The sequence below is a fragment of the Phoenix dactylifera genome, chromosome 2 (genome assembly GCF_009389715.1).
Source record: "Phoenix dactylifera cultivar Barhee BC4 chromosome 2, palm_55x_up_171113_PBpolish2nd_filt_p, whole genome shotgun sequence".
NCBI lineage: Eukaryota > Viridiplantae > Streptophyta > Magnoliopsida > Arecales > Arecaceae > Phoenix > Phoenix dactylifera.
Window position 1 is genome coordinate 21,726,670 of NC_052393.1, and position 22,790 is coordinate 21,749,459.

A 22,790-nucleotide genomic window follows, 5' to 3' on the forward strand; every position below is an offset into this window, starting at 1 on the left:
TTTTGATGCCGAAAACTGCATGATTTTATAAATTTATTTGTTGTATCACAAATCTTCTTCCCTCTTTGCTGTTGTTATTTCATGATTTGTAATGAAGCAAAATTTGCAGCTGTTGATGGCGAAATCAGAAGGGCACTTTGAGGCCGGACACTAGAAAGAAATTAAAGCCCATCTTTTGTTTTCAGTCAGCCTGGAATTCCATTGTCAGTTTGCCTACGTGGATTTGGACTAAGCTGCAAGTCTTCCATCTGACCAAGTTTGCTGGTTGATCAGTTGTCCTGGTGGCTGGTGGAAAATAATTGAAGTAGGATGACTTTGTTAAAGTAGAAAAGGCTTAGATCCTATATATTCCTCAGTTTTTCTCAAGTTTAAAGGAGGAAGCTGAATGACTTCATTGATTAAATACTTGCCCTGCTAAAAACTATGGTTATTTTCATGAGAGAATTATGAATGTGTTGGGGGTAGTTTAAAAACTAGATTAGTCGTGGCTTCAACAGTCTCGGTCTACTGAAAATGAGAATTGTTGATCAGTTTTGATTGACCCATCTTAACCGTGTTGAATCATTCAAATTAGGAGGTGAAGAATACTATTTAGAACATTTTTTCTTTGTTTTGTAAAGGTTTGAACAGTCATTCTATTGCCACCAAGGTGGTAGCCTGGTGGTAAGGAGGCTTGGACTCCACTCGAGTTGTCCGGATTCGAAACGCGCGGACGTCGATTAAATCAGGGAACCGCATGCCCCACGTCCGGATGGCTCTTTGTGGATATGCTTTCCTTCCATCAGTACTGAGGTGGCGCTGGGGTGACATACTCACACGTGGATGGCCCAGTGGGGTTTTTCACGGATTGGGGAGGGTACGCGGAAATTTGCAACCCGCATCGAACATTTTCTGGTGGACGAGGGGCCCAGTGGGGGCTGCTACGCGGGTAGGGTTCTACCCCTCTCCCTCCCCTCCTATATATTCACAAAAAAAAAAAAAAAAACAGTCATTCTATTGCACCAAGTGACCTGTGGGAGCTGTAGGTTCGGGTTGTATTTTTTGCACGGAAGAAAGGTTGGTCTTCTTTTAGGATGTTGACCATTGGATTGCATCATGCACAACTTCAAAGGACTTTGAACATTTCATTCATCACCTGCACAGATCTTAAAGTGATAATTCTGTGATCCAATGGTGGATTTGTAAGAAGGAAAGGGAAATTCTTCTTTCGGGTGGAAGATACAACCCCTGTCCACGAGCTCCATGGGGTCTGGGATCTCTGATTTATTTTGGACTTCCTGGTATGGAATATGTGTCATTATAGGTAACATGGATCTTGAGTAAATGGACCACCAACACCAATTTCAACAGAGAGATGATCATGTCATCCATTAATCCATCAACAACTGTGTTGCATGATCCATGTTATCCCACATGCTATTGCTAGTCATAAATTATTGATGTCTCTCAAATCATGTTATATAGCTGAAGACAATAGTATCATTTTACAATTTAAGGCTAATATCTCTATTCCATACAGTAGTGAAACCTTGTCAATCTAATGCTTTATCTGAGACAGCATACACCGAACATCTTTACTATTAGGCCTCTCACTGGGATCATCGTACGTACAAAAACAAGCAATCTTCAACACCAGCAACATCTGCTCCTCTAACCCACACCCCACCAAATTTGGATCAATCGCCACCTTTGGATCATCCGATCGTAACACACTCCTCACCCATCCAATGATGAACATTTCATCAGTCATCTGAAAGAACACATCATTTGGAAATTTCCCAGTAACCAGGACCGCCAGAATCACTCCAAAGCTGTATATGTCACACTTATCCGTGCATGATAATGTCTGGAAGTACTCCGGTGCAATATAGCCCACCGTTCCGGCGATGTTACCCGAACTGAACGGTCCGCTGATAAAATCCGGCACCACCTTCGCCAGCCCGAAATCGGCAATCCGGGCGTTTAGTCCGTCGTCGAGCAAGATATTTGCTGGCTTCAAATCTCTGTGTATAATTCTTGGCCGGTGCACCATGTGGAGATACTCGAGGCCGGCGGCGATTCCGAGAGCGATTCGATAACGAGTTGGCCAGTCCAGCTCGCGAGCTCCGCGCTTTAGCACGTCATGCAGAGAGCCGTAGTGCATGAATTCATAGACGAGGTAGTGACACTCAGGTTGCGGCACGTGTGCCAATAGGCGGAGGAGATTTGGGTGGCGCATCCGGCCAACGGTGAGGATTTCCGACCGGATTTGCCGCATTTGAAAGCGGAGAAGCCTTCTCTCTTCTTCGCTGAGGTTAGCGGCGTCGAGGGACGGTTGGAGGACTTTTTTGATAGCGATGGGGATTCTCCGGCCGGAGACAAGGAGCTCAGCCTTGTAGACCTCGCCGCAGCCGCCACGGCCTATGACCTGGAGACCGGAGGGGAAGTTGTTGTGTCGGAGCTTGTCGATGAAGGAGATGTTGGACCTGAGCATGGGGCTGAAGACGGTGGGGGTGTCGGCGGCAGCGGCTGATGGTGAGTCTCCAGAGGATGAAGAGCTCGCGAGCTCTTCTTTGTTGGTTTTGATGCGACGGCAGCGGCTGATGGCGAGTCTCCAGAGGATGAAGAGGAAGGGGCCTAAGGCAAAGCCGATGGAGAAGGACATGACAACGCTGACCCATAGAGGATAAGGGAGCAACTCGGGCATGGAGGGACGTGTTGTTGGCGCCGGGTGTTGGTTAGTTGTTTCATCAGAAGAGTAAGTAACAGAATCTTTGAAGGTTCTGGTGCAAGTAGATGAGTTGATTAGAGAGAAGAACAGTTGAGAGAGGAGGATGGAGAGGAATTGGTAGTCCATATGCGAAGGATTTGTTTTGTGAATGCCTTGAAGATATACTACAATGTAACTATTAGAGAGAGAGTTGATAGGTCAAGAGAAGGGTTCAAGGAGAGGGATGAAGGCTGTGTTCCATGAATGCCTTGAAGGAAAAGACTATAATGCAAGTATGTGTGTGTGTGTGAGAGAGAGAGAGAGAGGGTTGATAGGTCAAGGTGAGGGGGGACTGAATTCTTCTGTGGTTTAGAAGTTGCCATGCAATTAACAAGATAGGTGGTAGTTTAATTTGTGGTCCGAACGGGTCTTGCCTTCATGTCGTGTTGGTTAGAGGCGGAAAGTGAGCGATGATGGAAACTTCTCTGCAAGTTGAAATGTGGAAGCTCAAAGACAGTGAATCCAGAGAGGGTTTTGTTAACGTCTGAAGCGGAGTGGAATCAAAGTGTTCCCAAGACGCGAGGGTCGTCGTCAACTGCAAGTCTTGCATGACTTCTTTTTTTTTTTTTTTTTTTTTTAGGTGACAAGTCTTCGATGACTTCATCCATCTGCCGCGTGGGCCATGCAAGTAACACTGTTACTGGTTGGTAGATTTAGAAATGGTGAAACCAGCTAAGTGAAACTACAGTAGAACAAAAATAAATGTTTGGTTTTGATAAAGCGGAGTAATCTAGATTATATTTTGTTTTATTACACATCATCTCCTCAAAAGTCCACTAAAGACCAGTTTGTTTGATAAACCATATCCCCGGATAATCTTTGTAAATAATGATGCCAATCCCTCGAAACATAGAGATACTATATTCCTTCTTAGAGATGATTTACAGCATTCTATTTTCTTTAAAATAGCTAGGTTCATCATTAAACTCTGTCTTCCACCACTAGCTCCTCGTAACAGTTAACCATATATTGTTGTCATCTAAGAAGAGGTAGAGGTGGCATCCATATGATGGCGTGAGAGGTTGTATGTCAGCCGATCAAGTATGGGAGTTTGGGAGTGCAGTCTTTGGTGGCAAGACGAGAGGTCTTAGCAGCACGACACGCCGCTAGATTTGTGCTAGAGCCTGATGGCATGTAGTCCTTCCTGATGAGGGCCAAGTATGGTGCTTTAGTGCCCGGGGTTCAAGCTGGTCATCGCCATTCACTGGTCTGGATGGAGATCTGTACTAGAGCAGTGTTGGTGCTTCCCGTGATCAGATAGGCCACTGGTGATGGTCGGTCCATCAATGTGTTGGAGGATAGCTGGGTGACTGAGCAGCCAATTAGTAGGTTGCTGATTATGGTAGATACGTTGAGGTTAGCCGGTCTCAGGGTTGAGACCTGATGGAGCATGAGGGGGGCCGCTGGAGGAAGGGGTTGATTCGGGAGGCTTTTGGGGAGCAGTTGGCAGAGATGGTCTTGGCCCTACCAGTTCTTGCCCGAGAGAGGCCAGATAGACTAGTCTGGGTGCCGACAGGGCGGTCGCAGGTGTAAGCCAGGGATATTCATATGATGATGAACCGAGAGCTAGTCAGGCAGATAGAGGGAGGATGTATTTGGAGGCTGTGGATTCACCCGCAGTGACGCTCTTCATCTGAAAGGTAGCATGGGGTTACTTACTGACCAGGAGCTTGTTAGCATGGTGAGGGGTGAGGACCACTTAGTGTTGCGAGGTGTGCACGGATACCGAGGAAACTATTGATCATGTTCTTTTGCAGTATCCCAGAGCCAGGGAGATTTGGAGTAAATCGCCTGAGTTGTTGCCCTACTCGGTCGAGTCGGCACAGGATTTAATTCATCGGCTGAGTGTCTCCATGCGGAGGCCTAGTACTGTTGAGGCGGGGATCCTTTGGGCATATTTGGCTTATTATATTTGGTTGGATAGGAATGCTAGCCTGTTTAAGGGCAGGAAGTTATCCCCGATGATGGTGATAGACAGAGCTGTGTGTGTGGTGACGAGTATTTTTCTTTTTTCTGTGAAGTAAGTTGTTGACGAGTATCTTGACGACCCAATGGTTGGTGGGGGCGAAGAGCATGAAGCGGCAAGGATGGAGGATCGCGGCATTGAGGTTGCGGTGGAGGAGACGCCAAACGGGTTCGAGGGGCGAAGTTCATGTTGTGGCAGTTGCTGCTTAGGATGAAGCTGGACTCGGTGGGCAAGGGGTGGTCAGCGAAGGGAGTGGAGGATTGGCTCAAGATTGAAGAGAGGGGCAGCTGAAGCCATAAGATGGTGGCAACAAAGAAGTAGTTCTTGGGCCTATGTCCTAGGAGCAGGCTTGGCTTCTTGAGAATAGTGTATGCTTGGATTGATAGAAGGATTTTCAGATATCCATGCAGAGGATGATGGTTTTGGTGGACAAAACCCAACCATCCATTACTATAATGCAACCTGTTGTGGGAATAAAGAGTCTCGGACTTAGTCCCACATCGACTGAATAGAAGAAAGGTTTGTGCCTTAAATGGAGGGCTCGATTATCCTTCCCTCAGAAGGACAAAACCGTGAGGGAGGCTGACCTGTATCGTATTCTACCCCAAAGCGGACAATACTTCCTGTGGGGACGCAGCTTTTTTTCCTGTTCTAGTTCGGTGGGGGCTAAGATCTGAGGTCGGGGAAACCCCAACCTCATCACAACCTATACTCTAGAAGTGGCTATATAGTGGTCAGAGTATCCTTTTATTTCCCACAGCAGGTAAGGTGGCGTGGGATATACTCCACGAATGGGCATCCATTTGCCTTGCAAATGTCTGGTTGATGGCTTATGGTTTCCAACTTTGCATGTATGGCCTGTAATTTAGAAGATGGATATGGCTGCTGGTATCAAAGTTTATACATGCCAAAATATCACAAATTTCTAACAAAAAATTCCTATGACAATGGTTAATTGTTTGGGTCCATTTGCTTTTGGATATCCTTTAATGTTTCTCTTTTGTTAGTTGAACATTGTATATAGAGTTGACAGTATATGATAATAAAGGATCGGCATTACTACGTAAAATGAACCATAGAATTCTCCATGTTATTACAGAAAAATCAGGCATCGCAGACGCTTTTTAAGGTATATACCGACGCGAAAAAGCGTCCGTAGTTTCATTCTCAGTGTTTTCTAAAGCGTCACAAAAGCGTCGACTATGCTACCATCAAAAACCAACTTTGCGACACTTTTTGAAACTTACCGATGCTTTCTCCACAAATAACAGTCGGCAATATCTTTTATTCCTGTAGTGCGTGCATGGCGTATGTACATGACTAGTATTAGTAGTCAATCTCATTTTTTTCATAATATATATAACTCCAAAAGTTTGCCTTGCATGTGAGATTGACCTTTGAAGTATTGGCATAATAATTTTTTTAGTTATTTTTATACTATGTATTTGTTTATCATGGTTTACTTAGCTAGGCTATGAGGAATCTATATTGTGAACTCATTTGTAGGCAACTAGGGAAATGCAAGTTTGAAGTCTGACTTTAAATGATAAAAAAATAATAACAATAAAGAAACGAGGAGGTAATGGATGAGAAAGATGGATATAGAAGATCCTATCAATATACAGGATATATCTAGGTTGAAGATTAGGTTTAATTTTGTTATAGCAGAGTCGGATGGTCGTTCACTCTTACAATCATCACCATTTTTTTTGCTCACACCTCCATGTGTGAGCAAGCGAGACACCTACTTTGTCGTGAGGATGGGAACTACGCCCTAATAGTTGGATGAGCTTCCACCATCAAAAAATGTTTGAGCAGTCTAGGTATCCATTCCATCTGCAAGTTCCAATATGCTTCTTAGGAGATAAGATAGGCATATATTTTCATGCACAAATTGTTGGAGATATGCATGCGTTTTTACATTTATTACGAGTTCTTTATGATAAAACATAATTGATGTATTGAACTCGTAGATATATTTGGTTAAGAAAGAGTACGTACTACAATGAACCCCTTCTCATGGTCTCTATTAATGTAACTAACTACAAAGTTTCGAGCTTGAGTAGCCGAGCATAATATGTCATGTAATAGACTTTTGATATTTCATTATCCCAGGCTTCTCAAATAATAAACCATTCGATATTAAGTCCTGATAGTTCATTAAATAGAGTTTATTGATTTTGCATGTGACTTTATTGTGCAAACACATTCCATCATTATCGTATACTTTGTACGTTGCATGCTACCATGAATCTCTACTAAATATAATTTTTATAAAAACGATTTTTAGAATAGATATATTTCCCTCTTTTTAGACCCTACACAAAGCTAAGGAGAGAAGAAAAGGGGAATAAAAGAAATAAGAGAAATTTGAGAGCCAAAAAAATAGAAGTGAAAGTAGATATTTTCAATCACCAAATCTCTCCACTTTAAACTCAAAGCTATCAAAAAAGTGGATTAGAATATCTTGTCTTTTTTCCTCATTTTACTATCTTAAGGATATGTTGTAACTCATTTTTTCCTCTCTCTTAACCAAACAAAGATTTCGGCTTCTCTCGGTTATTTTTTATCTTTAAATCTCTTAATTTAAATAGAGTGGCAAAAGAAGAAGAGAAAATGAGTAAATGACAAGCAAATCCCCACCTCAAAATTCTAATTCTTGTAACTTCTAGAAAAATCACAACCATATTTATTTTTCTCATGCCACATGATAACAAGTAACAGGCTAAAAATAACAGCAACTTGACCAATCATCATTCTAGTCACCATGAACTAAGGACACACCCTAGATTTGCAATATAAGAATAAAAAAAAATTCAGAAAAAGTTGGTTGCAAATATTGTCCACGTTGCATAAGTATTTGGTCATTGCATGTAAATATCATCAGACCAAGAATTATATGGATTGCAGCAATAGTACAATTCTGACAGAAGACTTCAGAAATAGGATATTGTATGACCATCAATAAGAAATTATATGTTGTACCTTTTATTGAAACTAGAGCTAACGGGACAAGGCAAGAGCTCCATTAGATAGAAAGCATGCATGAAAAGTTAAAATTTGAGCAATATTAACGCAAACGAAGCCACAGTACAATGGTTGCATCCTTCTCCAAGTGGAGATTTTATATATGAGTTTGGAAAGGTGCTTAGTCAAGGGCGAGATAGTTCTTGCATCATTCTTGCGATTGTTCCAAAGAGAAGATAACGATGCATTCATTTCTTCCTACACATGGTTTATTATTACTCGCAATTAGACTTAGCAAGATGATAAAGTTGAAAAATTATTAATTTTTATTTATAATAATAAATGTAGCAAACTTGGACAAGGCGTGCGCATGCATGTTTTTCATGAATTCGCTGTTGAATCATCCATTAGCCATTTTAAGATCTGTGCAGATAGGTAAATAGCGAAGTTTGGAGTGCTTTGAGAGCTATGCTGAGAGTGATGTAATGGTGGATTCGCACGAAGAAAGGTACATCGCTCTTCCTCAAGAGTAGTTTGGTAGACTGGGCCTAAAGCCTGTTTCTTTAAGGCTCCAAGAGCCACGAAAAACAGAAGTGCCCGAGATTGAAACCACTGATCGTGGAAGCCCATCCCACTATCCCAGCCTGCTGGCTAAATTTATTAGCCGACATGGAAGCTTTGCACCGACATGAAGGCTGCCAAACATCCATTTCATAGTTGAGGAATGGCTTTGTCTCCGAGGAAAATGTCCGGTTAAGAGCAGGAAAGTGATTAGAGATGTTCATTTTATCCTACAGACACCTCCTAATATCCATGCCAGGTTCTCGAGAGTACTAGACAGTGGTTGTATCTTTTGCGCCAAAGAAGAATTAATTCACCTTTCTTCGCACCAATCCGCCATTAGATATGCACAATGAGCACTTTGAAATTTGTGCAGATGGTTGAATAAAAAATTTGAAAAATTTTGAGATCTATACAGGATACGGTCTAACAGTCAATATTGTGAAAAAAAAAACAGCCATTCTTCCATACGAAAAGATAAGATACAACCCGAACCTCTCAAGAATACCTCCTTTTCCGAAATACATATTGGGCATAGTATGGATCAGTTACTTGGCTGCGAGGCAAAACTCAAAAAGGTATGAATTATACTTGGAACAAAGGTGGGGGAAGGGATTACTTGTACCTACCGCTATGTAGCCTTAGTTCAAGAGAAAGAACTCGCCCAAATACTAAACGTTTTATTTTAGGATAAGAATGTAGAATTGGTATGGTTGGATTTTGTGGTGCGTGACAACAATATAATGCTCGAAAATCCGTTCAACGTTCACTCGGGGCTCCAAACACTGTTAGGCCCAACTCGATCGGCAACATGGAAGGAGCCGGTATCAGGAAAAGTTCCAACTTTAGCTGCGTTCAATAAGCATTTCTTAGGATCCAGAGGTCTGTGGCTGGGCCCAGCCCGAGTTAAAGCGATCCTATCTACTCCAAATTTACTAAGATGGGAGCACCTTGAACACCTCAAACCAATCCAAAAAGCCAGTGCTCTTGTTCCACATCCCTAGAGTGTGGAAGAAGGATTCCAAAGCCAAAGGCACTCAAAAGAAAGAGAAAGCAAACCAAAGGAAGAAACCACAAACATAAAAGAAGAAAGAATACTCGCCTCCCATCATCTCATTATCCATACCAGGAAGCCACCGCATCTCATACAGCCTGTAACCACCACATTAATTAGCTTTATGCATTGCATCCCACTCTCTCTATAAAACAATTCCCATTCCAATTCTTTTCTCACCACCACCGCCACCCTCTTCGCCACCATGCCCGGCCCTGTAACCGGCCTCAACGCCCCGCCGGCCTCGCGCATCCGACGTCCCAAGCTCCTGCGATGCATCGCCATCACCGCCGTCGTCCTCCTTATTCTCGCCGGCCTCGCCATCCTTATCTTCTGGCTCGTCGTCCGACCAGCCCCGCTCGGGTACTCGGTAGACGACGCCAGCATCCACGGCTTCAACCTCACCGCCAATCAGCTGAGCGCAAGCTTCAACCTGACTCTACGTGCCGACAACCCCAACCACCGGGTCGGGGTGTACTACGACTCCATCGACGTTGCCGTGTGGTGCTCCGACCAGTTGGTGGCCTTCTCCGGGGTGGCGCCGTTCTACCAGGGCCACCGGAACGTGACGACCATCGAGGTCGATCCTGTCGCCAAGTCGGTGCCGCTGCTGACGTCGGTGGCGGATAATATTAAGCACGACCGGTCGGCGGGGGTGGTGGAGCTGGAGGTGAGGGTGAGAGCGAGCATTAGGTTCAAGGTGGGGCTGGCGAAGACGAAGCACTACACGCTGACGGCCGACTGCTCGCCGGTGGTGGTGCACCTCTCGAAGTCAGCTCGTTTTCAGAGGACTTACTGTGATGTCGATATCTGAGTGATTGCGGAGGTTTCAGGGTGGTGCATGCATGGCATGGAGTTTCTATTGGTAGTGAGAGCAAGAGTTAATCATTGGGATTGATTGTTATTTGGGTAGAAAATTTGAACTTTCTTTCTTCTTTTTTGGATTGAACGATTTTTTTTTTTTTTTTTTTTAACGTGTTTGTTGCTTATATGTAACATGTTTTAATGGTTGCATATGATCTTGTTTCTCATCTCAAATATTTTGTATATCATTGATGTTGGCATGATTTAATTACCATGAAAGCAGAAATTTGGTGTATGGCTATGATGCAATCAATTAACTCTGTTAAAAACAAATTAAATATATTCTTCATCTTAATTTATGTATTATATGGAAACTAGTTGGAGAGAGTTTTAAGGTGTATGGTTAGTGAAAGGAAAATGTATGTGTAGGGGGCTTGCTTTCATACGCTATCCATTTAGCTAGATCCTTGTCTATATGCTAAGATAATTGCAACGCAAAGTACTACCGTGTACATACAACGAACAAATTCCAGTTTTGGATAGATTACACCTGGATATAATCATATAAAGCTGGTTATATATGGCTATCCTCTTGTAAATACTGACAACTCCGTGTGTGCTTCTGATCACGGACACGAAAAGGTTCATTGAAACAAAGAAAACTAATCAAAAATTTAGTAACCTAGGACTCATGAATTAGGGTACACGTCACCTACTTACTCGAACCATTTCTTTTTAAAATGAGCACGATACGTGGGAATAACATATATACTATTTAAATGCCACCTGATGTAGCCTGGATTCCCAGTGACATTTATAGTCTAGATCTAACGCTCACTATCAGCCGACATGTGGCACGTGGGAAGACTAATTTCAAACCCATCTAAATTCTAGGCGGATCGAGATCAGGAAGTCCATGATAGCTCTTTCCCTAGTTTCAGAGCCCAATCCTAACGGAACTATACCTCCTCTATATAAACAGGGCAAGAGGATTCAAGCAGGCATTCTCGTCATAAATCACACATATAGGCATCGAAGGGCCTCCCGCTGGATCAGTTCCAGCAACCTTCTATCCTCCACTCTTCTCCTTTTATGTAGGTCGGAGTTCTTTTTCTCCAAGCAGACCTACTAGCTACCGTCGGAGCTTCATTAGCATCAGGTTGTGTTTTGACGGTAACACTACCCCCCTTTGCGCAAGGAATGGAAACTTGGAGTTGTCTTAGACACCATTAACAGTTAATCAAAAAGCAAAAAAGAAATTGATTTATGCTCATTCTGGATATGCTTTGAGGTACATAAAGAGGCTGTGTGCTAGGGCCTCAGCAGCAGAATCTCAATATACTTTTCCTTATAAAAGATAAGTTAATTATTCCCTGCTGTCATTTGCTTAATGAGCTTTTCATCATGAATATAGTTCTGCATTTCAAAAAGCTGCTCACTCTCCTTGCATTTCTCCTCGCACATAATCCATGGCTTGCTCCAGGACTCTTCTTGTCCAACCTATTGGTGGGTCCTATTGCTTGCAATGGTCTTGCCAGTCCTGTCAGCCCAGAATATGCCTGTAAAGTTTGTTCCTGAGCTTGGAAATTAATTTCATAGCTCAGACTCATAACAATTTTGGGCTAGGATTGATCTCACAGGCTTTTGACAAATAAAAAACCCACTCTAAAGTTAGATTGGGTTCGGGACAAATGTTTCAGATTTTAACCTGCCCATTAAGTCCTACGCTGGCCGTGGGCTGATGACGGCCAGGCTTGCCCATCGATCGAAAGTTTAAGTGCAGGCCCGCAAAGCAACCCACTGAAAGTCTGAAACCAATTAAACCGCTGCTTTTAGATTACAAAGGCGTGAGTTCCATAATTGGTAACCTGTACGTCCTGCTTACGGCCCTAATTCTATGGTCCCAAGTTTAGTTTTCAGAATAATTTACACCAGAGTCCTTTAGTCCCACATTGGCCGGGGATTCAAGCTGGAGGCTCAACGTTGGCTATAAATACCACATCCGAAGTCGTTAGCATGGTTGCGTCTCTCAGCTTTCTGGCTGAGGTTAAGTGTAGTATTTGTTATTATCAGTTTGATATCTGATAAGGGGCTCTACTGGACGAACTGGGTAACTTGATGATTAACGGAGGTAGTAACTTAATTTAAGTTAGGATAGCAATGCTTAACGGTTTAGTTTTTTTAACTTGATCCAATTCATTTTTTGTTGGGATAAGTTACCTAATGGTTGTTGGAATTTGAATTTTTTATCTAACTAATAAATAAGTCTGGATTCGAGTTGATAAATTTTTGATTTATCTTGCATCTAACCTGACCAATATCTGGTCCGGCTCGATCTGATTGGCACCCTACTTAAGATGGCAGACAAAATGGTTTCTTATGCATTTTTATATATGATTGCCACCTCTACTTAAGATGAAAGACAAATAATTTCTTATGCATCTTATATATATATATATATATATATAGAAGAAGAGAAGGAGACCCGTCAATATATAATTACACAGGTCTAAATTTTTAGGATGTTCTATACAAGAATTGAAACTGTAATCTTTGAATGCTAAGTGTAGGGCATGATTATTGGGCCAAACCCCGATTCATCATCATTAACAAACAAAAGGAAGAACACCATTCACCTTCATTCACAAAAAGACTTTCATTTACAAGGAAAAAGAAAATGACCGTCTTTATCTTTTAATAAAAAGGTAACCAGAATGCTTTAAGTTGCACTTGGTTCTATATAGGTCTGTATATGTATTTTTTATGAGGTTACGTCAAGTGATTTTGTAATAAGCTCAGAACTTCACCTAAAATGGCTAGGCAAAAAATATTTTTTTTGAGTTTCTTAGTTCTGTATAAATACTTCAATTTTTTTTGGCAAATAACCAATGTGGGACTAAACACTATAAAAGAGAAGAGAATAATTTATTAACCCACACACATATTACAGGATGCTGCATAAGTACATATATAGTTCCTGATAAACTGGTGAAACGAGTAGATAAGTTCAGAGTTGTTTCCAACGGAACAACTTAGTTACAAGGAGCTTATCTATCAGACTTATCTAAAGAGGGATAGAGATAGTAGCTGTTGCTACAAGATAAGATCTGTTACACGCCCCCTCATGATAGGGGTGCCATCAGCACATGACAAGCTGTATTTATAGCTTCAGCCCAAAAATATTTAGGCAAATTGCTTTCACATAGCATTGTCCTAGCCATTTCAGTAAAAGTTCTGTTTTTTTTCTCCACAACTCCATTTTGTTATAGTGTTCTTGGTGCAGAAAAGTTATGATCAATATCATTTTCAGTGTAGAAATTTTCAAAGCCATGATTTTCTAATTCAGTTCCATGATCACTTCTAATCTTGACAGTTTGCAGTCCATGTTCATTTGAAATCTTTTTATACAGTTTAGTGAATGCTGAAAATGCTTCATTTTTGTGCGCCAAAAATAAAATCCATGTATATCTAGAAAAATCATTGACAATAACAAAGCCATAAAGCTTTCCACCTAGGCTTGCTGTCCTAGTTGGTCCGAACAGATCCATATAGAGAAGCTCCAAGGATCTAGTTGTGGAAACAACATTTTTGGATTTGAAAGAAGTTATGGTTTGTTTTCCTAATTGACATGCAGTGCAAATTTTATCTTTTTCAAAAATCAGTTTAGGCAATCCAAAAACAAGTTCTTTTCGAATAAGCTTTGAAATTAAGTCCATGTTTCCATGAGCTAATTTTCGATGCCATAATCAGCTAGTCTCACTATTTTTGGTTTTCATAGCTACCAAACAATCCATGTTTTTCATGAGTATTTGATCTAAATCAACCAAATACACATTTTCATGTCTATATCCAGTAAATATTATACCACAATCATTTGTACTAGAGACTAAACACATAGATGATTCAAAAGTTACAATATATCCTTTGTCACAGAATTGACTGATGCTTAGTAAATTATGTTTTAAGCCATCTACTAATAAAACATTTTCAATAAAAGTTGTTGGAGTGATCCGAATGTTACCAATACCAATGATCTTGCTTTTGCCATTATCACCAAAAGTTATCATTCCTCCTTTCTTTTTGAGGAACATAAATTGAGATTCATACCATGTCATGTGTCTAGAGCATCCGCTGTCCAAGTACCATCTTCTGTTTGATTCATGGGATGCTAGACACTCCTGCAAAACAGAATTTAGGCTTTCATCTTAGGTACCCAAGTTGTCTTAGGTCCTTGCAGGTTAGCAATAATACTTCTTTTTGAAATCTATATCTTCTTAATTGAAACATTGCTCATAAGATTTTGGTTTATAGGATTGATAGCAATATATTTCTGTTTCTGTTTATCTAACTTTTGGAATACAGATTTCGGTTGAATATAAGAAGGCTTTACAAACATATTTTTCAGAGATTTCTGTTTTCTTCATGGATTATATCCTAATCCAGCCTTAGCATAGACAACTTTCTGACTTTCAAGAATTTAATTTAATTTTTCAGAACTTATGGTGAATTTGTCTACTATAGGTTTCAGTTTATCAACTTCTTTAGCTAACTTCTGATTTTCTTCATGCAGTTCCTTTTTATTTTTCAGAAGCAGAGCATTTTCCTTTTCCAAAGATTGATTCTTAATTTTCAGTTCCTTATTCTTTAAGCTAAGTTTTTTATATTCAATCATTAACTCAGAAAAAGTATTTTGAAATTCATCAAAAGTAAAATCATATTTAGTATCTAAGTATACCTCATTTTCGTGTGTCATTAGACACAGATTTGCAGCTTCCTATTGTTGTTCTTCTTCTCCAGAGCTGGAATCATCACTGTCACTCCAAGTAGCCAGCATAACTTTCTTTTTCAATCTTTTTGGAGCCTTCTTTAACAAGGGACAGTCAGTTTTGAAGTGTCTTGGCTTTTTGCTTCATAGCAAACATATTGCTCCTTGTTATTTATCCTGCTTTGCTCTCCCTTGATTACAAGCATTTTCTTGAAGTTTTCTCTTTTTCTTCTGAAAAACTTCTGAACCTTCTTGTAATCAGGGCCATTTCTTCACTGTTATCAGATTCAGAATCCTCGCTCTCATCTTCATGTAGAGTGGACTTAAGAGCAATGGTTCTGCGCTTCTTGGGTTCGTCCTCCTCAAGGTTCTGTTTTATTGAAAGCTCATGAGTCATTAAGAAACCCAGCAGTTCTTCCAGTGGAAGAGAGTTGAGATCTTTGGCTTCTTGGATGGTAGTGACATTTGCTTCCCATGCTCTAGAAAGAGACCTAAGGATTTTCCGAACAAGATCACTGTTAGAGTAAGATCTACCAAGGCTTTTCAAGCCGTTTATAATATTAGTGAATCTAGTAAACATTTCAGTTATAAACTCACTGTTTTTTATTTTAAATAGTTCATATTTATGTACAAGCATACTGATTTTAGATTCTTTGACCTGGTTAGTGCCTTTATGTGTAACTTCTAGCCTATCCCAGATTTCTTTAGCAGTCATGCAAATAGATATAAGATTAAATTCATTTGCATCTAAAGAACAGTAAAGAACATTCATGACTTTTGCATTCAGCTGAGCCATTCTTTTATCATGGTCATCCCATTCAATTTCATATTTGAATAAGGTGATGCCATCAATAATCTTAGTTGGTGTGTGAGGTCCATTGACAATAACATTCCATAAATCATAATCAAGTGTTTGAATAAAAATACGCATACGTGCTTTCCAATAAGTAAAGTTTGTGCCATTGAAAAGAGGTGGTCTATTGGTAGATTACCCTTCGGCAATAGAAGATCCCATAGAGGCTGTCATGACCTTTAACTCTTGATTGTTAGATCAATAAGTTACTGTGAGTATCAGGCTCCGATACCACTTGTTGTCCAAAGGTGTAGCCCAAGAGGGAGAGGGTGAATTGGATCTTTTAAAAATTAATAATGTGAAGTGAATGAATTACTAAAATCTTCTAGTAACTTGGAGAGCAGCGGAATTAAAGTTGCATAAATAAAGCAGTGAATAAGGTGAGGAATGCAGTTAGAAATATGCAGTGGAAGAAGAGAGACAAGTCACACACAAACACAAGGATATATAGTGGTTCAGTGCACTCCCAACACCTACATCCACTCCCCAAGCAAAGCTTGAGATTTCACTATAACCCAGCAGATTACAGCCTGATTATTTCCGGGCTCACAATTAGAAACCCAGTCGGTTTTCCCAGGCAACCAACTGAAAACTTATCACTGTTTGTTTTCTCGGGCTCACAAATAACCCAATTGGTTTTCAGACAAACCAACCAAAAACTTTACACTGATTGTTTTCTCGGGCTCACAAACAACCCAGTTGGTTTTCAGATAAACCAACTAGAAACTTTCTTTTTGTTGAATACTTCCGATTCAGCAACTTCCAATTAAGGCTTTGAAATGCCTTTACAAGTTTCAGATGATGAAACTGTTACAGCAACAAATAAACCAAACAAAAGATTGTTGCAACCAGAAAACTAAAGCTTCATAACATATAAAATAAATCAATAGAAGCAATGCTAAAGCCGATGAAGAGGTTGGCCGATGATGTGAATCTCAATGCCAAGCACCAACTCTTCTTGTTGTAATGGATGAGAGGCTTTGACTGTTTTTCTTACAGAAGCAAGTTTCAGAGGAGTGCCGGTAAGGATGATGAACTTTTTAGATTTTTCCTTCTCCTTTTTTGGAAACTTTTCTTACTTAATACAATATTTCTCTCTTTCCTTTTTGTTTTCCTTCTAAGGTTCCCTTGAATTTAAATACAAGTTCTTCAGAGGAATTCAAATTTCTTTCTTGCCGTTTTGATGGGAATCTTTTTTGTTACAGTAAAAGACAAAATTTGTTACAAGCTTTCCATTGTGGTCCCAGCTGTACAGGGGTCGACTCATATAACTCAGGGGTCGACTCATGTTTATCCTGGGTTGGCACTTCAAAATATTAAGACGGCTCTTGTTGTTGTAACTTCAAAAGATCGATTCTTTAACCTTAAGGGTCGACTCATCTTGTTTAGGAGTCGCCTCTTTAAACACAAGGGTCGACTCATCCAATAATTTTTCTAGCCAATACTGAGACTGAACTGGGGTCGACTCTTCAATGTCGGGGGTCGACTCATTTGGAACAAGGGTCGACTCTTCAAATCTTGTTTCAGGCAGTAAAAGCTCTCTGTTTAATTTGAACTACACAAGGGTCGACTCATGTTTTGCGGGAGTCGACTCATTGACTGCCCCACTTGAAGAAAACATGCCAGAGTCAACTCAAACTTGTCCTTTTTGCTTAGGGATCGACTCAAATGTCTCAAACAAAAAACTTTAGACTTCATCTTTGATCTCCATGGATTGGATTGAGATCATTTTCCTTTTAGAACATATCCAATAAAGTGTTTATGAAGAATTAAGGATAATGATTTTACAGTGCTTCATTTCTTCTGATTTTTCTTGACTTATAGAACTTTACAATTAAGCCAACATCATTAATACATAACATTATCTCAAGTGTTTTGTAATCATCAAAATTCATCCTTTAGGGTTGACATCATCCACGCCTCATATCGCAATAAGCGGAATAACTGTCTCTAAGATGGAGGAAAGAATGGCATGGAGAATCAACTTATCCTGCTGGAGCCAATGAGATTGGATAGCTGCCGGTACATCGCCTTGAGAGAAAGAGATGGCAATCGGATGCTTGACTGTTCCATCAATATATCCCATTAGATAGTACCCGATGAGAAGGAAAACAAACTGAGCACGCCAAGATGGGAAGTTCATCGGCATGAGCTTGAGTGGAAGCTGAGAGGATGCATTCGCAGCCACTAGGGGTGTTGTGGTGCCTGCAGGGACGGGAGTATGTAAAACAGGATGACTGGAGGAGCTTGACTCGGCCATGAGTGGAAGTCAGAAAAGCTCTCATTGTTCTGGGAACTAGGGAGCTCTGATACCATATAGAAGAGAGGAGAATAATTTATTAAACCACACACAGATTACAGGATGTTGTATAGGTGCATATATAGTTCCTGATAAACTGGTGAAATGAGGAGATAAGTTCATAGTTGTTTCCAACGGAACAACTTAGTTACAAGGAGCTTATCTATCAGACTTATCTAAAGAGGGATAGAGATAGAAGCCGTTGCTACAAAATAAGATCTGTTACAAACACATATCCGTATGGGTCCTCACATACTCTCCCATACATAAATCCTAACGTTCTCGTTAAGCTAAGGGTTCAAATCTATTCAAATTTAATTACAAACATCACGATCGGCCCGTGATTAGCATCCATGAATCCGTGCTATGGTATTTTTTAGTCCATATAGACAATGGATCGAGTTCACCCTGATACTATTTGTATCAACCCAGAAAGTTACCCAAAATGGTTAGTCGGAAAGTATTTTTTTGGATTCCTTATTTCTGTATAAATACTCAAACTTTTTTCGACGAATAACTAATGTGAGGCTAAACATATGCTTGCACAAGTCCTCACATATTTATCTCTGTATGTTTTTGCTGCATTCTTGTTCCTAGGAGGGGGCCGTGGTAGTTGAGTAAAGATTTTAGCTGAGCATGGCAACTTTTAATCTTTTGTCTCAACACTAGCCCGGGTGGTGCTATCAACACCTCGTGGATCTGTTGGCCTTGGGCTTCTTTTTAGCAACCATAGAGCAAAATAAATAGGAGATCTTGTGAGGTTGAAGAAATGCCATGGTCTCTCTCGTGAAGAAACAGTATAATTTCTCTTGTCCACTTTATTTTTCCCCACCACAGAGTTGTTTTATGTTCACCACAACCACCAGCTCAGGGGAGGGGTGCCATGTTATATACTGTTTCTTGACTCTCTTCTAGTAGTGATTGATTAAGATGTTAATGATGTCATTTTCATAGGCTACCATCATTCATCATGAGCTAAACTAGGCTACACATGAGGGGATCTCAACTCAAGCCCGATCAGATCTAGATTGAACGATGGAGGTTGCACATCAATGATTCGGATTGTTAGATGTGATCTACTATCGTCACATTGCTTACATACAATATATATACACACACACACACATACATACATACATACATATATATATATATACATACATACATATACATACATACATACACATATATACAGATATATACACATACATATAGATACATATACATACATATACATACATATAGGTACATATACATAATATATATATATATATGTGTGTGTGTGTGTGTGTGTGTATACACATATCACTACAAAAGAAGGAATAACTCCCGACGCTTTTTTTTGTCTCTACCGACGCTTATAAGCGTCGGCGAATTCCAAGCCCACGCTTCCCAAAGCGTGGCTCCGACGTCGGGCAGGTGGGTGTGGATCGGGTTTAACCCGACGCGTTTAAAAAGCGTCGTTGGTTTATGCCGACGCTTTTAAGCGTCGTTCCTTTTATCATACTCCGACGCTTAAAAGCGTCGTTAAATGCTAGCTTTTCCCGACGCTTTTAAGCGTCGTTTATTCTATCAGACTCCGGGGAGAAGAGTTGGTTACTACGGTTTAGGCCGACGCTTAAAAGCATCGTTAAAGGCTTGCATTTGCCGACGCTTTTAGGCGTCGTTTCTTTTATCATACTCCGACGCTTATAAGCGTCGGGGAGAAGGGTTGGTTACAACCGGTTTAGGCCGATGCTTAAAAGCGTCGTTAAAGGCCTGCCATTAGCTTTTTTTCTGTTGCATTTACCGACACTTATAAGCGTCGGCATTAAATTTTTTTAAAAAAAAAAATTTTGTAACATTAATTTTTAAATACTCTGTGTACATTAAATTCTTACAAAACAATAAAAACAAATACACTGAATCACATATATAACAAAATATGAGTCACAAACAAGAACTTTGATTACATTCATATTATCATATTTGATTACATTGTGCTTCAAAAACATTCTAAAAACATACAAGTCAAATTTCTAAGTACACAATCTACAATATGTATCAAGTTTCCTAAATGAGAAGCCAACTCTCGAGTTTGTTTAGCGAACTTCGCATCTTGGACTACTGGGTTGTTAGTGCGCACAGGCGGCGAGCCACAGAAGAAGCCTGCTTGGTTGTTCATGTCTGAATCACCATCAGGATCATCCTGAGAAGGACCAAACTTTAAAAAAGTTGGATACGAAAACTAATAAATTAAGACTAAAATATCTGTCAATAAATTCTATGCTTACCTAGAAGGTTCCTTACAGCTGACAAATTATTGGTGACTCCAGTTGCTGTCTCGATGTGGACAATACAGATGGCCTTAATTGTGTGAATCCTGTCTGCTGCTAGCTTCATTGCCAGTATATCAAGATTGGCGCCTTGTCCCCACTCACTTTCTATGACATCAACATCAAATTTGAGGCGTTGTTGTTGATCAATCCAGAGAAGACTGAATTGCCCAATGAGAAAAGACACAATTCTGTCACCAGGTGATAATGTGTTTGTTAATGCACTTTCCCAAGCTCCAGTACCTGGATGAAGGCACCACATCAATACAGATGGATTATGCAAACAAAAGATATAATATGAATACAACCTTGGAAGAAAGCATAAATATCACAGGATTATCTAAATAAATATATCCTAAATACACACAAAAAAAAATTTCTCTCGGGGAGTGGGGTTAGAAACCATTAAAAGGATCTCTGTGGACCATAAATACTATTAGCTTTGACAGGTACAGGAAGATAAATATACTATATTATGGGTGAGCAATATTATAATGTAAACTGCAGTGATATGTCCGAATATATGATTTTATCCTTTAATATTATAGCATTAACAAATAAAAGTTGTAAGGATCTGAGCCATTTGGCTTAGTTTGGAACCATCTTAAGGATTCTAAATCAGAAGTTAAGCAAGAAAATTTAAAGCTTATGGTCTGTATTATTGGTACTTCATATGGACATGCACATTTGCTCCCTGACGCAATAACAAAAGATTGAAGAAAACCAACAGCTTAACAAGACTTTTTGCGAAAAAAATGTAAATATAAGCTTTAAAAGCAAATATCAGGTTTTTCAATTGATATCAACGAGATCTTCTTAACAAAGCATAATAGAATAGCCACCCTGTATTTGGACCAAGGGAACAAGGAAGAGCCTTTCTTCTGCAGCTAATAGCAACTAGTTTATGGCAGCAAGTACAAACTAAACCAGCAATTTAGAATCAAATGCATTTTAAGTGATGCGAATAAAATGAGCATGCTGTAATCAAATGCATTTCTGCTTCCTTTTGGTCTCCTTTTCTGAATTAAGATATTAGATGATCCGAACTATGAGTATCACCTGAGTTGTTTTTGTGTTTTTAAGTTGCATTGATTGGTGCTTGGGAATCCAAGCCCTCATGCTTCTAAAGCTCCCTGTGAGAGTAGTTATAGTAGGTACAAACCTGCCATATCATGTAGAGCACTTTTTAAATACCAGTGTCTAAAGCATTCTTTGCATAGAAACAGATATTAAAAGCAAGACTTAAATTAACAAGCATTTGGCACGCAATGAACCAAGCAAATAAAAAAAAATCAAAAAGAGAAGTAAAATAGTTATAAGTTATGCATCATGCAGGTTATAAGTTTAAAGATAGTAGCTTACACAGAAAATGTCCGCAGTTCCTCACCTAAACCAGTTAAAATATTAATTAATTATCAAGACAATTAGCTTCCATTCATAGTAGAAAAGAAAAGGATAGTATAATGCAAATAGTTCATAAGGTAACTGGAACAAAGATTGTGCCTTAACAGACCTGCTTCGATGTCATGGACAGCCTTCAATTTTGCATCTGCATTCTCTATCCATAATATATGTGTATTTGGATCTGGAAAAAAAAATAACAATTGTTTAGCTTATCTATTTCTTTTCCACAACAAAGTGTTGGATACAGATGCCAAAGTTACTATGACGGAATTCAAAATGCATACAAGAGCACCTACAAGAGCACCTTATGCTCATTTTGAGTTTATAAAATACTTATCCACCAAGTAGCACAAGATCTGTGATAGATATTTTGTCAGCCTAATGCAATGTTTGTTTGAAATAATAAAGGCTAGAATGGAATTGATATTCCAACTTCGGTCTGATTCCAACATTTGGCATACATGCTGGCAAGGGAGAAAATGAGGTGGAAGAAGGAATATGGATAGGAGACAGGCTTAGCCTCATCCTTCTTCCTGTCTTCCTGCTCCTCTACCTTGTCAAAAGGAAGCAAAGGCCTCTCAGAACCTACACCAGGTGGAACACAGGAAACATCGAGCACATGTCAAAGGCCATCTAGAAAACTGAAGTCAATCAGTGAAGTAGGTTTACAAATCAAAGATTGAATACAGACTGGCACATACACTAACCTCGATCATTACATGAATCACCTTCATTTACCACAACAGTACTGGAATGCTGGACCTGTACCAAGTATCTGCAAATGATCCATGTCAGTCACTAATTTGCAGAGAAAAGAGCGAGAAGACTTGTCAATAGTGCAAGGGTTATACCATTATACCAGTAATGGGACCGGTCTATTGGCCCTGGAGCCCGTTAGGACCTAAAATGGAGTGGAGTGTTTAGATAGTGTTTCTTCCTTTGGCTGAGGTTGACCGAATCTGCATTATCTATCTTAAACCGATCAATCTCTACAAACTAATTGTTATACATAATATTTTGGAAACCATGTTCCTGTCAAGTCAACATAGTACA

At 39.9% G+C, this 22,790-nt stretch overlaps 2 protein-coding genes, 1 long non-coding RNA gene and 1 other non-coding gene across 6 annotated transcripts in view; 3 read left to right on the forward strand and 1 right to left on the reverse strand.

Annotated features, from left to right (window-relative positions):
- LOC113461268 overlaps positions 1-436 on the forward strand; it is a 58,898-nt gene extending 58,462 nt beyond the window's left edge. For all 3 annotated transcript variants that reach the window (XR_005510717.1, XR_005510719.1, XR_005510718.1), the window contains one exon: positions 110-436. This is a non-coding gene — a long non-coding RNA (uncharacterized LOC113461268). The remainder of the gene's footprint in view (positions 1-109) is intronic.
- Positions 437-1,498: 1,062 nt separating this feature from the next.
- LOC103717008 (leucine-rich repeat receptor-like serine/threonine/tyrosine-protein kinase SOBIR1) lies at positions 1,499-3,392 on the reverse strand. Its single transcript, XM_008805233.3, has one exon. It carries the CDS (start codon positions 2,834-2,836, stop codon positions 1,538-1,540), a length of 1,299 nt encoding a protein of 432 aa, XP_008803455.2. The 5' UTR covers positions 2,837-3,392; the 3' UTR covers positions 1,499-1,537.
- A 5,970-nt stretch (positions 3,393-9,362) lies between these two features.
- On the forward strand, positions 9,363-10,328 carry LOC103716992 (uncharacterized protein At1g08160-like). The gene has a single exon (XM_008805212.3). The coding sequence runs from the start codon at positions 9,503-9,505 to the stop codon at positions 10,109-10,111; it is 609 nt and encodes a 202-aa protein (XP_008803434.2). The 5' UTR covers positions 9,363-9,502; the 3' UTR covers positions 10,112-10,328.
- A 1,797-nt stretch (positions 10,329-12,125) lies between these two features.
- On the forward strand, positions 12,126-12,326 carry LOC113463378. Its single transcript, XR_005510829.1, has one exon. It is a non-coding gene; the product is annotated as a U2 spliceosomal RNA (small nuclear RNA).
- The last annotated feature ends 10,464 nt before the right edge of the window (positions 12,327-22,790 follow it).